The 16383-nt window shown below is 44.4% G+C and overlaps 2 protein-coding genes across 2 annotated transcripts; one reads left to right on the forward strand and one right to left on the reverse strand.

Moving 5' to 3' along the window:
- Positions 1-5408: 5408 nt before the first annotated feature.
- LOC6036832 lies at positions 5409-6036 on the reverse strand. The gene is made up of 2 exons (XM_038261325.1): positions 5821-6036; positions 5409-5764 (listed from the first exon to the last, which is right to left on the reverse strand). The coding sequence occupies exons 1-2, from the start codon at positions 6034-6036 to the stop codon at positions 5414-5416; spliced, it is 567 nt and encodes a 188-aa protein (XP_038117253.1). The 3' UTR covers positions 5409-5413.
- Positions 6037-12411: 6375 nt separating this feature from the next.
- On the forward strand, positions 12412-16062 carry LOC6036833 (protein hairy). The gene is made up of 3 exons (XM_001846772.2): positions 12412-12979; positions 13328-13423; positions 13516-16062. The coding sequence occupies exons 1-3, from the start codon at positions 12872-12874 to the stop codon at positions 14347-14349; spliced, it is 1038 nt and encodes a 345-aa protein (XP_001846824.2). The 5' UTR covers positions 12412-12871; the 3' UTR covers positions 14350-16062.
- Positions 16063-16383: the final 321 nt, after the last annotated feature.

Consider the following 16383-nt stretch of genomic DNA (forward strand, 5'->3'; position numbering starts at 1 on the left):
TCAGAAAAAAAAATTTCTACTCTTTTTAGTGTATCACAACATTTTTAGTTTAATTGAGGTAATATTAAACCTTCTAATTTTACAACTTCAAAATTTACACTTTTTTTTGCTGTTTTGATGAAATGTGTCTGATGATTGAGAAAATGTAAATTTAGCTGAAAATGGCATTCGAAGTCATTTTATGGAAATTGTCATTGCAGAGAAACTTTAAAAAAATATTGAAGTTTGTTCCTTCGTTAGTAGAATCTCTACCGACAGAAAAACATTTTTGGCAACCCTAACCAAAACATTTTAGCACGCAACCACCAAACCCTCGCTTCAGAGGCCTACGCCTAATTGGAAACTTTCCCAAAATAAAGTCAACGAGCGTCTTCCTTTATTTATTTGTTTGTTTCTTTTACAACTCAAGATAGCACGGCCACGCGTCACTCCGCCAAATTCGTCACCTCACCTCAGAGCGAGAGACCAGAAATAAATTTATAATTAATTATCACCGCCGAAGTCGAGCTTTAAGCGGTGGGATCTATGGCGTCTGGCGTGTGTCCAAGATAGTGAAGAGAGCGAACGTTGATGCGGCGTTTACCTTTTATCGCAGCTCGGACGAACTTGCATCACCGAACCAAACCGATTGACACCGGATTGGTGGTGTGACGCACAATGCCGCCGCGGCTGGCCCGTGGCCCCGTGGCCATATCCGAGGTTTTTCGGGGAGGTTGAATGATAGCACTGCGTGCACTGATAAATTGGGATTCGTTTACAAGGTGGCAGTGAATTTTTTTGGTATACTATAGACGTGCGTAGATTAAGGGCGAAAAGTAGGCTTTATCTTTTTGAAATTCAGATAATTGAATATTTCGGATCGGGGTTTCGGATTGTTGGATATCAATCAATGTATCGGAAAACAGAAATCGAGAGATCAGTTCAAGCATCAGTTTGAAAATCTGGCAACCCTGTTGAAGGTTATGACCAATTAATTTAAATATTCAACAAGGTGTCCACGTGATTTGTTGGTGGTCTCTTTGGTTCCAAACGAAAACCTGAGTAATGAAGGTGGTAATGATTGACTATAAAATAAATCAATAATGTTTTCTATGTTCAAAAAATAAATTTTAATAACTTTATCATAAATATACACGAAAACGGTAACTGAATTCATACACATAGACATCGACCTCCTACCAGGGCCGATCGCGTGGCATCCACAACAACTCCTGCCCCTTTCAATCCATTACCCACTCCAGCTTCATCTCGATAGACACACGCTCCCTCTCCAACTTCAACTCCACACAATCACCGCAGCCCGCGTAGATCTCCGTTGACGTGCTGCGGCTCGTTCAATCGTCGATCGCGCACGAGATCGTTACCACCGCTGAGTTCCCGGGAGTCAACTCCAGCACGAATAAGCCACCTTCTTCAACTCCTTCTGTCAGGCACGTTTTCGTACCGCTCCTCCTCCTCCTCTTCCTCGGCGACCACTGATGAACGCTCGAACCTCTCGAGGAAGCCTCTTGAACGGCAGCAGCAGCTCGTCCAACAACTCCACGGTGGCGGCGGCGAATCGTGCCCAAAAGTGTGGGAACAGAAATAAGATTTGATTTTCAATCACATTTCACTGGAACATGCCGGGGGTCTTCCCGGCACAAACGAGAAGCGTGCGCGACGACGACGACGGCTTCAAGGTACTTCCCTTGGGATTCGATTGAGCTTCGTTTTGGAGGTTGGAATGTCTGGACTGTGTCTGTGTGTGATCGTGATCTACTGGACCTTGAAATACTATTGATCAAAAATTTTTTCAAGCAATTTCCAACAAGTCACGTCCTTCAACCTGACTAGTCAGAATCTCCCCTGGCGTTAGTCCCAATCATCGCAACCACGCGCGCGATCATCAACGCTCCACCAACTTCTTCCCCCTTACGCGACCAACAAACCAGCCGTTTGATGGCCGCGGCATTCCACCGCGATCCGACAGTGGCCACTACTACGGTCTTCAAGAGTTCGCACGCGTACGCCACTTCTAGACGGACCGAACCGAAGTCTACGCGATAGCCGCGGGGCAAAATGGGCCATAAAAGAGCTAAATTTATCGCCCGTAGATTGCTTTGGGAAATAAATAGACCCGTGGAGACGCCGCCGTGGCCAGGTCTTCGGCGAGCGAGAGGTAAAGCGATGAGGGGACGTTGATGACGACGTTGATGGTGGGAAGATTTGGCCCCGGGTCTGCGCGGGTGCCTTTTGGTACCCATGCCGCACCAGCAGCGGCTCGTTAGTTGACTAGGAGTAACGATCCGGTTGGCAGTTTAGCCTCTCTTAGAAGAGAGACAGTTTGTTCTTTTTTGACATCCCTACTCACTCCACAAGCTTTACTCTACCTGTCGCAAGGAGTTCAACGGTCAATCCCGCGCGACCTGCGTCTAATCCGTCCAGCCGTCGACGACTCATCCCGGTGCTCATCCCACCGCAAATCCTCCGGTTTGTTGTCACCACAGTGCTGACTTTAGCTAGACTAATCCCTCCCTAATGATCGTGACCAGCAGACACCGTCGTCCGTGTCAGCTCTGTTTTCGAGTAATTTCGTCCCAGTCAACATAAACAAAACCCTTCGGATCTAGCCAGGTGCGTCGAAGTGATTTGCCGGACAATTTTTTAAGCCCAAACAAAAACAACTCCCGGGACGTGACGGCACACAAAGGATCAACCCGTCTGGGGACGGGTCGCGACGAGGATCAGGATGTTGTTTTAACACGATTTTTCTCCCCCCTTCGCAAAGGATCTTCAGCGTTTTGTCTGAACTAATGAGTTGGCTTGGCAACTTGTCTTGATCCGAGTTTTGTTTTCATTTGCGATTTCTACGGCATCCTGTGGGACCTGTTGTTTATGTAAAGGATTGAGCGCAGATGATCTACGGCTCGTTGTTCAGCAGTGTTGACCAGCCTGCTGCTCAGGCAGCACATTCCGACACCTCCGTCGGGACTAATCACTGGGGTGACCGCAGTGTTGCCAATTATTTGAACTTGATCTACCTTCAATCAAACAACATTTACAGTTATTTGGCAACACTTCAGCTCAAGTCAGCTGAATTTAGTCCTGAATCAGCGACCAGGTCGACAAGTTTGTTGTTTTTTCGGCTTATCCAAGGACCTCTTCTATTCTCCGGAGACACGAATCCTAGACAAGTCACCGCTACTTAGCAGGTCTAAGCTGTCCAGGGATCGTCTTCGCCGTCAGACTGATTGAAATGTTTGTCGTATCACCTTCGCAAGCTCTCAGGATGATTGATGTGAAGTTCATTACGGACATCACGCACCTGACGTCGGCCGGCCGAACTTCCTTCTCAGAACGCGAGTCGTGACTCGAGTCTGTAAAGTCAGCCCCGGGTTACCTCACAATCTCGAGCCGACTTTTTTTGCCGAGCTTGCGACTAATTTTGTCGCGCCGTTCATCAGCGCTGCCACACGTGGAGGAAAATTGTTTTGACGGGGCGTATAATCGGCACCCTTTCCCGAGCAACTGTCGGATTAGACAACTGTGAGAAACTAATCCGGGCGGCGCGTCGCCGCCGACAGTGCCGCCGCAGAAAAGCCGTTAAAGCCGTGGTCCCAATACAAAATAGCTAATTAATTACAAAGTATCTCTCACTCGAGCGGGACGCGTCGGTTGTCTTCACCCAGGCCACCGATGCGATGACGGTGAAGATAGCTGTCTGGCATTCCTGCAAGTACCGCGTCTTCAAGTTTGAAAAACAACCAAGTCGTTGAAATATCTGCGATTTACGTCATGTTTTGAGCGTTTGTGAGAATCCGCTCTGCAATAATTACAAAAAAGTCAACTTTGTACCATCTTATGGCACAGTCTGTAGACTCGTTCATTCATCCAAGATTCGCTGACACCGTCGTATCCCACAGGTATCCCATATCCAGCCAACTTACTCAACCAAACACCTTCCAAGAACCGCTCGGCTCAGCAAAATACCCAGACTGAGACACGCATTTGCAAATCCAGCACTCTCACGTGGCTACGGCGCGACGTCACGCTTCACTTGACATACCACTGCAGCTGAGTCACAACCCCGCCAACAGAATCAAACGTCATACAAATATTTATCCAAGCATGCCACCTCCACCCTCATAGCTAACCCCTTCATTATTAAACTACCATTGCGCGAAAATGGTACACCCAAACGCGAACAGTGAAACATTTGGCCGATTTTGACAGGAGCTCCGTCATTGAATGACACAGAACTCCATGGCTTTCTACCTAAGGTACTCGCGATTGAGTGTGTAGTGGTGCGGTTGTCAAAATCGCTAGCTCTGACTCTGTCACTTCGATGGAAGCTGACTTTGTTTATGTTTTGGTTTTCCTGATACAGTCCATTGTTTTTGTTTTGGTTTTCGTGGCACGGAGTGATGCACTCACAAACCAAGACTCGCTCCGCATCCGTCAGCATTAGTTGTCACAATTCCTTCGTTTGGGCATCCCGAAGCCGATACTTTGCGCTGATGCAGCACCGTCATTCCGTGCCAAACCTCCCCGGAGCTCACATTACCGGTCCGACGCGCGCGCGCCACTTGCTCCTCCGAAATTCTTTTCTCACGCTCAACCGCCGGCTCCTTATCGCAAACTGTCCAAGAAGAAAACAATCACGCCATCTCTTTCCCGTTCGGCTTCCAGAGAGAGCGCCCCCCTCCGACTGGAACTCACATTTCCCCAACCTCCGCGTTCGGGCCACGTTCGGCTCGAGTCGCGTGGGGAACTCACGCTGGAGCGAACCACCGGTTGTCTCTTTCTCGCGGCTTCGCGTGGCCGTCAATGAGTTGAACCGCGCGCGCGCTCGATCGGCGCACGATCGATCGTGAGCAGGACGTGCGCGCCACACGATCGCGACGAGGCTCCTCCGGTTAAGGCTTGCCTTTTGTTATCGTTCGCGCGCGCACGCTCGCGCGTTTGTTTGTTCCTTCGTTCTGACGATCTTCACTGGGATCGAGCGCGCGCGCGGGTCTTGAAGGAGCTCTTTTTAGGGTCTCTGCTTTGGGCGGTTGTTCGTGCGGTGATCGTGCCACGAGTGGACTGTGAAATTGGGATTTTGATTTTTGTTCTTTTCTTTCTTCGGGTGTGTTTTGCTTCTCTGTTCTAAGGAGTTTGGGATTTGGGACGCGCGAACGAGCGGTGAACGATTGGACCGTTTTATTGGAAGGGTACGGGATCGGGAGAATCTGAACAATGGGACCTTTGTCTTTTTTTGGGATGCCGACTCGGGTGGTGGATTTCGAGCGGAAATGGTTTCAAAGATCAGGAATTTGATCTTTTTTGAGTTACGACTAATCTGCTGTTTGGCAGGTCAATATTTTGAAGTGGCGGAAAAATGTTCTGGGAAAGGATTTCTCATACCAATAAATCATAAAACCTACAGGTTCGATCATGTCATCAGCTTTCTAGTAAGCCTAAAATAGAACACAAGTTGAGACACCGGAGCATCCCCCCCTCTCCAAACCCCAACCGTCATCCGCCACAGCCCTGTGGGCACAACCGGCGGAATCCAGTCAGCTTCCGGGGCCATATCCCGCACCCAGTACGTTCCCTTGGGAAACGGACAAAACACCCGAGCACCTTTATCGACCTGCGGCGTGTTGGAGGAACCGATCCAGACGTGCTGATACTCGCGATATTCCTCAACCATGTACCGGCAGACCTTCTTCCGCGGCAGCTTCATCGGGTATTCGTTGAACTGGTTGTTCCCAAGTGAGCTGTACGCGTAATTGACGCCCACCTGTGGACTTGAGCACATTGCACCCTTAGATCAAAATAATAATTGTCGGGCCTTACCTCGTAAGAATCGTCCAAGTCCTGCAGCAGGATAGCCGTTCCGTTCAGACTGTAGGTGGTCCGGTTAAACTTTCGGACGCGGATTTGCCAGTCGGACAAACCTTGGCCACCGATTTGTTCAACTCGTTCCAGCTGGAAGGTCATCGACTGCAGGGTTGTGATTTGCGGAGGCCAAATGACAACGATCAAGCAGAAGAGCAGTGTTGACTTTACCATTTTAGTACTCCAAATGGGTGAATTTAGTTTGACGTTTGAAGGTTTTATATCAGGATATAATAAATGACTGCAACGTGAATCGCGTGAACGCAATTAATAACTAGAAACAGCGTGTTCTGCATTGATTTTAAAACTTACGATAACGTTGGTCGTGACTCTCTAACATAACACTGACCTACAAAAAATGACAAAAACGACCGCGAAGGCTCAACTCGAGGGACAGTTTGGGGTCCCAAAAAAAACGTGACCCCAAACTTCATGCTTTCCCTCGAGTAGAGTCTGCGCAGAAATTTTGTTGGTCGGTGTAATCGTTCAGATTGAAAGTACTAACATGAGCCCAAAACAAATTCAAACTTGTCCCCTTGTTTTAGTTGTCGTTTTAAAAACCATCAAGGTATAGTTTAAAGTTTTTTACAGTTTTTTCCCCAAACACCACCAGATTTAATATCCAGAACTTGTTTAAAATCAAGCAAAACAATGTAAATGGGCCAACGCCGAAGTGTAAGCAACTACGTCAGTGGATGTTTACATTAAGAACGAGCAGAACAGACTCTTTGTTTACATTTTGACTTTGGCCCGTTTACATTGTTTTGCTTGATTTTAAAAAAATTCTGGATAAAAATCTGGTGGTGTTTGGGAAAAAAATAGTTGAAAATTCTAAACTATACCTTGTTGGTTTTTGGAACTTTTTAAGAATTTTATTCCTGACATTAGAAAAACTTTCAATTACAGCCATTTCCAACATTCTTATTCTCAACATCAAAACAAGTTGGTCCAAATTGCATATTACATTTTGAGGCTGTCGTGCTAACTTGTCGCACGTTGCTTTATGACGTTCCGAGAAAAATGCATTTTAATGTTTGACCTTGAATAAACAAAAACGAGAGCACGCAATGTAAACAATAACAAACACGTTTTGTTCAGGGGTCTGTCACGCATGCAGTTTCCTGAAGTCTCCGCCAGAGGCGCTGTCAATATTCTTTACATGTGGTTTTTGAAAAGGTCGTATGCAGCGATGGAAAAACAAAAATCTTTGGATGTTCATCAAGAGAAAATATCCGAATCTCTCTCCTCTCCCGCGCACAAAAGATCGAAAAATAGAATCTAAAAAAATCATCAGATGGGCAATGTGTTAAAACAAAGTTAAATAAATATTTTTGAGTGGTGCTGACAAGGAAATTCACAAAAGATCATCAGCAGATTGATTTTCTTGGAGAATTTCGGGAGCGATTTTCTGTTGCGTGATTTGCCTCCTCTCTCTTTTGCGGGTGAAAAAGGTTCGCAAGCGAAATCGATTTTTTCGCGATTATTCCATCCCTGGTCTTATGAAAAAAATACATAAATTTCGTTCCCAAATTGTTTTTTTGATAGTTTTTACTATCTTCTTCATATACAGTCAAGACTCGATTATCCGAAGGTTTGTATAAGAAAATTGTTCGATTTTTTTTCATTTTCTTCTTTTAAACATAAAATTTGAGTTCTACGACCCCATTTTAGTAAAGCTTGAAATGTTGATTGAGTTGTTGGCAGTGATGTCAACCATCGCGAGGCTCATTTTTGGTTTGGGGCACATTTTTTGTTTGTAGTGCTTTTCAGTTACTGAATTTGACAAAGTTGTGTATGAAGGACTTTATTTTTTTATGAATACATTTTTTTATGAATACAAAAAAGTTACAACCAAAAATGCGTTTTGCAAACGAAAGCATCGCGAACCATTGGTCCTGAGGTCTGAAATCTTCTTGTAACTTTTTGCGTACGAATTTTATAGCTATACAATGTTCTGAAGAAATGTTACTGTTGTTGAGTTCTGCTAGTGCTTCGAACACAATTTTGGTAAATTCCGTAACTGAAAAGCACTACAAACGAAAAATGTGCCGCGAACCAAAAATGAGCGTCGCGATGGTTGACATCACTGGTTGTTGGTTGAGTTGTAATCAAAAATTAGACAACAAAAAAATTTTTTTTCGTGATTCGATTAACCGGAGTTTTGATTATCCGAAGTGAAATTTTTCCGATGCCTTCGGATAATCGAGTCGGGACTGATCAATACAATATTACATAAATTTTTCGACATTTTAAATTTATTAGATCAACAAGATTTCGTTCTACTTGACGATCCAATAAGGCTTTCTAGTCTCAAATTTACCAACACATTCAAAGTATGTTTACATGACAGCTGGACGTTTGTTTGCATCAGGTTTCCTATCTCTTTCTAGCAAAAGTTTTTTTGTCAGGAGACTTCTAGCTGGTTTTTTTGACTGGCTGCCCGATATGTCAGCCAACAAACTTCGCAGGGCTGTGACAGCTACAGCTCGATCATTGTTTGCATCAGGACACTGTGACGAGGAGTTCGTCATTTTTGAGTTAAATTATATTTTTTTCACTGGGCCTAGAAAGCCTTATACCAGACAACACACTAAACTGGACTAAAAAACTGAATAGCTTCAGTTTTTTGAAATAAAATGAAATTAGTTGATACTTCCCCAAGTAGCATTTAAGCTTTTAAGAAGGCCAGAACCATGATAAAGCCTGTAAGTTTAAAAATGTTACTTGGGTCCTAACAGTTGGTTTAAAATGAATTACGGCTTTCAGAATACATACTATATTTCAGTCGAAAATGCTTTGAACACCACAGTGTTGATATGTCAACACTAGGTGCTTGACGGAATTAAATTCACTTAGTTGACCCCTGAATTTAAATGTAGAAAAGAAAAAAAAAACAAAAAAATCATTTATTTTTGAAATTTATGTCCAGTCGAGCCTAAGTAAAGCCACGCGCCAAAAACATGGTTTGATCTTGATTCGATTTTGACTTCACTCGCTTTATATATGCCGGAGACCCGTCCCATTACAATAACAAATCTGGAGTTTTTTTTTTTTTTTTTTGAAAAGGTCCAATAAACCAAATTTTCAGTTTTTGCTTTTTGGGTGTTTTTCAATATCCCTGACTCAAGGCGGTTTCAAAAACACCCAAAAAGCAAAAACTGGAAATTTGGTTTATTGGTCCTTCTAAAAAAAAATTCCAGGAATGTTAACAGTATTCTGGGCATTTACGTCAGTATTCTGACATTTACGTCTGTCAAACGCGTTCGGCCCTAAAATCCCTTTGGCCAGTTGTCGCACTTACATCAATTTTCAGAGTGTGTCAAGATAGCACGACAAGATTGAAATTGCTAAAGAGAGACAAAAAAGCACGGATTTTTTTTCGGTATCTATTGAATATCTCAAGGTTGAAATCGATTTGTAAATGGGTAATTCTCCGCCAACTCACACAGCAGTTGCCCCGACCCCTCTTCGATTTGCGTGAAACTTTGTCCTATGGGGTAACTTTTGTCCCTGATCACGAAACCGAGGTCCGTTTTTTGATATCTCGTGGCGGAGGGGCGGTACGATCCCTTCCATTTTTGAACATGCGAAAAAAGAGGTGTTTTTCAATAATTTGCAGCCTGAAACGGTGATGAGATAGAAATTTGGTGTCAAAGGGACTTTTATGTAAAATTAGACGCCCGATTTGATGGCGTACTCAGAATTCCGAAAAAACGTATTTTTCATCGAAAAAAACACTAAAAAAGTTTTAAAAATTCTCCCATTTTCCGTTACTCGATTGTAAAATATTTTGGAACATGTAACAATGTTACATGTTGGAACATGTAACAATGTAACAATGTTCTACAAAGTTGTAGAGCAGACAATTACAAAAAAATTGATTTATGGACATAAGGAGTTTGCTTATAAAAATCACGAGTTATCGCGATTTTGCGAAAAAAAGTTTTGAAAAAGTTGGTCGTCATCGATCATGGCCGTTCATAGTCACCCGCGACAGACACGGACGACGAAACGAAGAAAAACGCAAAAAGTAACTTTTTCAAAACTTTTTTTCGTAAAATCGCGATAACTCGTGATGTTTATAAGCAAACCCCTTATGTCTATACATCAAATTTTTTGTAATTGTCTGCTCTACAACTTTGTAGAACATTGTTAAACTCTAAAAAATAACCCTGCAAAGTTAGAAAAAACACGAAATTTTAAAATGAAAAATTTTGTTCTAAATGAAAAAATGACCCTTCTGGGTCAATGTAGATTCGAAAAGTACATTAAATTTCCCATAAAATAACATGTTCCAAAATTTTTTACAGTCGAGTAACGGAAAATTGGAGAATTTTTAAAACTTTTTTAGTGTTTTTTTCGATGAAAAATACGTTTTTTCGGAATTCTGAGTACGCCATCAAATCGGGCGTCTAATTTTACATAAAAGTCCCTTTGACACCAAATTTCTATCTCATCACCGTTTCAGGCTGCAAATTATTGAAAAACACCTCTTTTTTCGCATGTTCAAAAATGGAAGGGGTCGTACCGCCCCTCCGTCACGAGATATCAAAAAACGGACCTCGGATTAGAGATCCTAAATAGGGAGACTGGACGAAGTGAATTTGACGTACCCAAACAGACGCGAGTTTGACGTATCCAAACGAGCATTTGCCTTTACGCCCAGCAAAACTTATCAGTGTTGCCAAGCTCAAAACATACGTTGCCAGATCGATTTAGCAAGCTTAGACCAGTCTCCCTATTTAGGGTCTCTACCTCGGATTCGTGATCAGGGACAAAAGTTACCCCTTAGGACAAAGTTTCACGCAAATCGAAGAGGGGTCGGGGCAACTTTTCCCGATTTCGTGTGAGTTGGTAGAGAATTACCCAAATGTAACTGCGCTGTAACGTCATGGAAATTCTCAATGCTCTCTCTTTACAAAAAATTGACCAATTTCGATCTACCTAGTTGCATTCGACGGGAATTCATTGTTTTCGGGAAATGATCAGTTTTTGAAAAAAAATGGTTCCTGACCTGAGATATTTTGGTTTTTTTCCGGAGACGGGTTTGATGAGCTTTTCCGCTCGTGCTTGAAAACATAATATTTCGGTTTATTGAGTTAATACTAAAATCTAAATATAAATCTTTGCAAGTTTGTAAAAGATGGTTTTAGAAGCTTTATATTAAACAGAATTCAATCACATCATTAAATCAAATTTCATACCAGCCTGGAGAACATGTCAAGTACATTTTTTTTAAATTCAAAATGTTTACGAAACAAAAAATGCAAATTGGCATGAAATGATGTATTATTTGAATTTTTTAGAAGTTTATTATTTTTTCATACGAAAATTGCTTTCTTTTTCTTTAAGTTGAAATTTTAAGTTTTTAATTCATTTCAAATCATAAACTATATTATTTAAAATATATGCTTTTTCCATTTCAAAATTATCCAAGGACTATCCAGAAACCTGATGCTCTAATTAAACATAAAAAAGTAACATCAGTTGCATAGCAATAAAACAGACACCACTTCTCACAACAGGTAGGTCAATCCCCCTCGTTCTTAAAGTACTTCCTCCAACAAGCCTCTTTTTAGCAACGCGGCGCCTTATTGTTCCAAAATCTCTACCTCGCGATGAGCAAATTGTTATTGACCTGATTCCCGAAAAGGGGTTACTTTCTACCTTACAGCCAAAAAAGGTAAATCCCAAGATTTTTTTACAGCGAATCATCCAAAACTCTCAATTCAATACCGTCAGATCCATCTAGCGGCAGAACGCTGAACTTCACCCTGTCCAGCAATCGTCAGCCAAAACAGCAAGAATCGTCCCAAAAAAACCAACGAAATCGATCGCCCAAAAACTTGCAAGGAAGAGAGCGAAAACAAAAAAAAAACGCATCCCAAAGGCAATAAAAACATAAGCGATGCCTCTCTTTTTTGTGTTGTTCCGTCCATTCAGGGACTCGAGCCTTGCCGAAAAAGATCAATCCCGATCCCCCGGGTACCTGCCACCTAAGCAATGTTTGAGCTGTGTGCTGACCGAGAAGCTTCCTCAACGGCTCGGTTGACGTCTGTTTGCACCCGTTTGAATGTGTTGGTGTGACGTTTTTGCTGAGTTAGTTGCTGTGTGGAGCATTGATATTAGTGATTGATTTGCTAAGATTTGAGACTTTTAGACACTTGGATTGATTCGCTGCCTCATTCAGAGTATATCCAACCGTACAGCTTCCACTAATCCCTATTTCGGTGGGGGTTTCCCGCTTGTGCCGTCATAGAGCTCATCCCCACTCTTCTGCGCACAGGACACACTGATTCAGGACCTTTCCGTCGTTCGTCTTCTTCGTCGTCCTCTTCCCTCGCGCTCAGCTAATCCTTCGATATCAACAGGCTGCCTGCCCGCGCTTCATCTCGCTCGCACAGCCTGCTCCTGCGCATTCGCTCTCTCTCTCTTTCGCTCGCACCGCCTCGTGCCCACTTCGGGTAGCGCTCGGCACAGGCAGACAGCCGAAGCAGAAGACCAAAGCGGACACGGAGAAGCTCGGGTCGAGCTAGTGCACTGCCGTGCCGAACCAGAATCAGAATCGTTTCAACACTCGACAGAGCAACACACATAGTTCGGCTCTCGGGAAACATCAGCAAGTTTCAGCTTTTGCTTTCGTTTCGGGACTTTGAGAATCTTTGACTTGCAGTAGCAGCTCATTTCAGTCGCGACCGGCGAACGGAACGGAACGTGTGAGAGAGCGTTTGAGTTTTCGGGGGAAGTGAGAATTCCGGAATTACGAAGAAGTGCGTGACAGAACAACGGAACAAGTGAGAACCCACTTTGAGCACAGGATAAGCCAAGTGGTGACAAACAGTGCCTTTCGTGGGGGAACAGCAACAAGTTACAGAACGTGTGAGACGATCTTTATGGATCGCAGTGAAGTTTGAACAGCAAACGCAACAAAAGTGTACAAGAACAAGCAATCAGTGAATCAGCAATTGTGGATACCTTAGCAGCAAACCGTTTCAACTACAACAACACAATGGTTACCGGAATTGGAACCGCAGCCCAGCAGGTTGGCACCATGCCGACCACCTTGCAGATGCCCCCGGCTGAACAGCCGGTCAAGCGAGCATCCGACAATCGCAGAGTAAGTATCCAGAACCAACACCAATCAGGGGGGACGTGCTCAATCGCGAACTTCCCACACGCGTCGCCACCGGACTAATTCCAGATCGGTTGGGGCGCGTGTGGGAATTCACCGTCCACGCGTGCTCAAGAAGTGGATAAAGTCAAGCGCGTGACAAACCGTCGCGGGAGTTGATGTTCGTAAATTAACACTTTTGAGATCGCGGCGGCGCGGTTCCCCCCGCTGAGCCAAGTGGATCATATTTTTAGAAGCGGTTTGTTGCGCCACCGCTAAGCGAAGACATTGTTTTGGGTTGATTTATGAGCGGTGTACTTATGTGGGATTTTTGCTTTCTTTTCTGTTCTACAGAGTAACAAACCAATCATGGAAAAACGTCGCCGTGCTCGGATCAACAACTGCCTGAACGATCTGAAGACCCTGATTCTGGATGCCATGAAGAAAGACGTAAGTGTCCGCAAGAGCGAGTTTTGAAACTCGAAATCGTGGATTTCAGAAGACTAACGATTTGTTTCCCCTTTTTCTCTTTGACCTTACAGCCAGCTCGTCACTCAAAGCTTGAGAAGGCAGACATTCTGGAGATGACGGTGAAGCACTTGGAGAATCTGCAGCGCCAACAGACCGCCATGTCCCAGGCGACGGATCCGAACGTGATGAACAAGTTCAAAGCTGGCTTCAGCGAGTGCGCCCAGGAGGTCAACCGGTTCCCGGACATCGATCCGGTGACCCGGCGCCGACTCCTCGCACATCTGAGCAACTGCATCAACGGTGTAAAGAACGAGATGCCCAAGCCTCGCCAGTCTGCGGTGCAAGTTCACATCCTGCCTTCGCCGCCAAGCTCGCCCGAACAGGACCACAACTCGCAGGTTCCTCACCCCGCCCAGATCAACGCCATCCAGACCGGCAACGGAGGAATCTTCTTCACCAACAACGTCGGCTCCAGCGTTCACCTGATTCCGACGAAGCTTCCGAACGGCAGCATTGCGTACGTGCTTCCAGCCGCTTCCGCCCCAGTCCCAATGCTGGTGCCAATCCCAAGCCGTACCGCCTCTACCGGATCTGCATCGTCCAGCCATTCGTCGGCTTCCAGCTACGACCGCGTTCCACGGGAGCACGCCACCTCGCCATACTACGCCCCTCCCAGCCCGGCCAACTCCAACTACGAGCCCATGGACTGCCAGTCCTCGGTTTCGTCTCAGGACCAATCTCAGCAACAGCAGTACCTCCACCCCCAACGCTTCCAGCAGACCCCTTCCCAAGCCCCACGATCCTACAGCCCGGACAGCCCACTGTCCCTGGTCGTGAAGAAGGAGCAGAACCTCAGCGCTCAGGACAAGCCAGCCTCGCCTGCCGCCGCGTGGCGACCGTGGTAAAACGTCATCTTTCGTTCCCGCACCAAAGCGAGTCATGAAACAATTAGTACCTTCAACCACCAGTTCGCAAAGTGTCTGTGTGTGAAAGTGTAACCGAGGGAGAGCGCGCGCGCGCCGGAAGTGTCTACCAAACCGATCCGAAGCGGTTGTAGCGCCTACTTTGTAAATCACGAAATAGTTTGCATAGCGCGCCAACGGCAACAAAGTAGGCGAACGTCAAAGGGTCACACGAGTCAACAATCGTTCGGTTGTTTTCCCACACTCATTAGTAGGCGACGACGACAGCGCGCAGCGCTTCGGCTAAGCCGAACGCGCGCTAGAAGAGCACGGCGGAAGAAAGTGTTAACGTGAGAGTAAGGGAGAGGGCGAGCGCACGAGCAACAAACTTGTCAAGTATCGCGCTCTCCCGTGGCAACAAAGTGTGTGATTGAGAAGAAGAAGACCGACGGCGGCACGAGGCAAAATGTATTTTTAACGCCCAAGAGAGAATACAGTTTTTTTTATCACTTTGCACGCGCGAAACAAAGTAAGCGGTGTACGTGTGAGTGTGTCACTTCCTCTCGCGCGCGCATAGTTGTCCACGGCCTACTGAGGAGGCAGCACACGCGCCGTGTGTGTTTGTCCTTCCCGTTTGACGTTCGACCTTGAGCATCTTCTCCGGAGCAAGGTGACGCGCCGCGCCACACTAGTCATACAAAACTGTGCGCGGCTAGAGCACAACGAACACACACACGCAACAGATATTGGTGGTGACAAAAGAAAATGATACAATACACGCGCTACTGCTGCTGCTACTTCCAGGAGAAGTCAGAGGAGGAATAAAAGAGTGAGAGAAGGAGAGCGGTGTCATTAGCTGTGAATAATCGTTAAGGTCCAAAAAAAACGTGATAACAAGCACTACAAAAGAGAGAAAGGAGTTCAAAACTTTAGCAAATTAATATATTATATTCTAGTATCTAGAGAGATCCTACACAACTACTGGTAGCACAAGCTTTCAACCCCTAACCTCTAGGCTCACACGAACAATCATGTGATTAGCCCCTTAAATCGTCATTTAAGATCGCCTTAATCCATCATTCGTTCCAACCTTGTGTTTTTCATCTTGTTCTTAATTTTTGTATCTCGAAACAAAAACTAGTGGAAAATTCTTTGTAAATATCCATCCCTATTTTATTTTGTTTAAGTTCAACCTTTTGTTGTAGAACAGCGCGACAGTAATCACGACAGTCTTCCATTAAGATAAAACAAAAAACCAAGCAATCATTAGAAACCATGGTTACACCTAGCATTAAAAGTCGCCAGTCAAAGCAATTCGGTATCGTTTTTCCTATTGGATCAATTTTTTTTGGTGTGTATAAATTAATTTAAACCCTCGTCTCTAATTTATCGGCTCTTCCGCTATTTTTAATTCTTTTTATGTTTGGCATGATTTCTTTAGCGTGTAAGCGTTAGCGTGTAGGACAAACCACTTGGTAGGCATTATTATTTATAGACAGAGAGAAATACCCAAGATTTGAAGCAATTGTTTTACATCAATAGTTGCGATAGTAAGCAATCCGAGTAGGCCAGAGATATAGCATGGCAAGGCCCTTCGAGGTTTGCCCCCAGTGGGGGTGGCTGCATTGTATTATATTGGAAAAAAATACTATTTTATAAAGATCCAGAGAGCGGAAGCTTTACAAATGAAAAATATAAAATATTTTACAAATGAAATTTTTTACTTGTTTTTTCTTCTTTGTTGTATCCGAAAAATTGTCGTTCCGCAAATTGGGTTGTCAAGTTCGCCTCACATATTATTAAGGTTATTAAGGTATAATCAGGTTTGATAGAACAAAGTTTGGAGAAAATAATCACAATAATGCAGCAATTCTTACGAAAACAGCACGGCCGTAAATAAAAGTGTTCGGACCGGCCGAAATAATTCAAGCAAAACATTGTAAATGGGCCAATGCCGAGGTGTAAAGAAACCGTCTGTCCTGTTTACGTCTGTGGATGTTTACAGTAGGAACGAGCAGGGAAGACTCTTTGTTTACA

The sequence above is a fragment of the Culex quinquefasciatus genome, chromosome 3, assembly GCF_015732765.1.
Source record: "Culex quinquefasciatus strain JHB chromosome 3, VPISU_Cqui_1.0_pri_paternal, whole genome shotgun sequence".
In the NCBI taxonomy this organism is placed as follows: domain Eukaryota; kingdom Metazoa; phylum Arthropoda; class Insecta; order Diptera; family Culicidae; genus Culex; species Culex quinquefasciatus.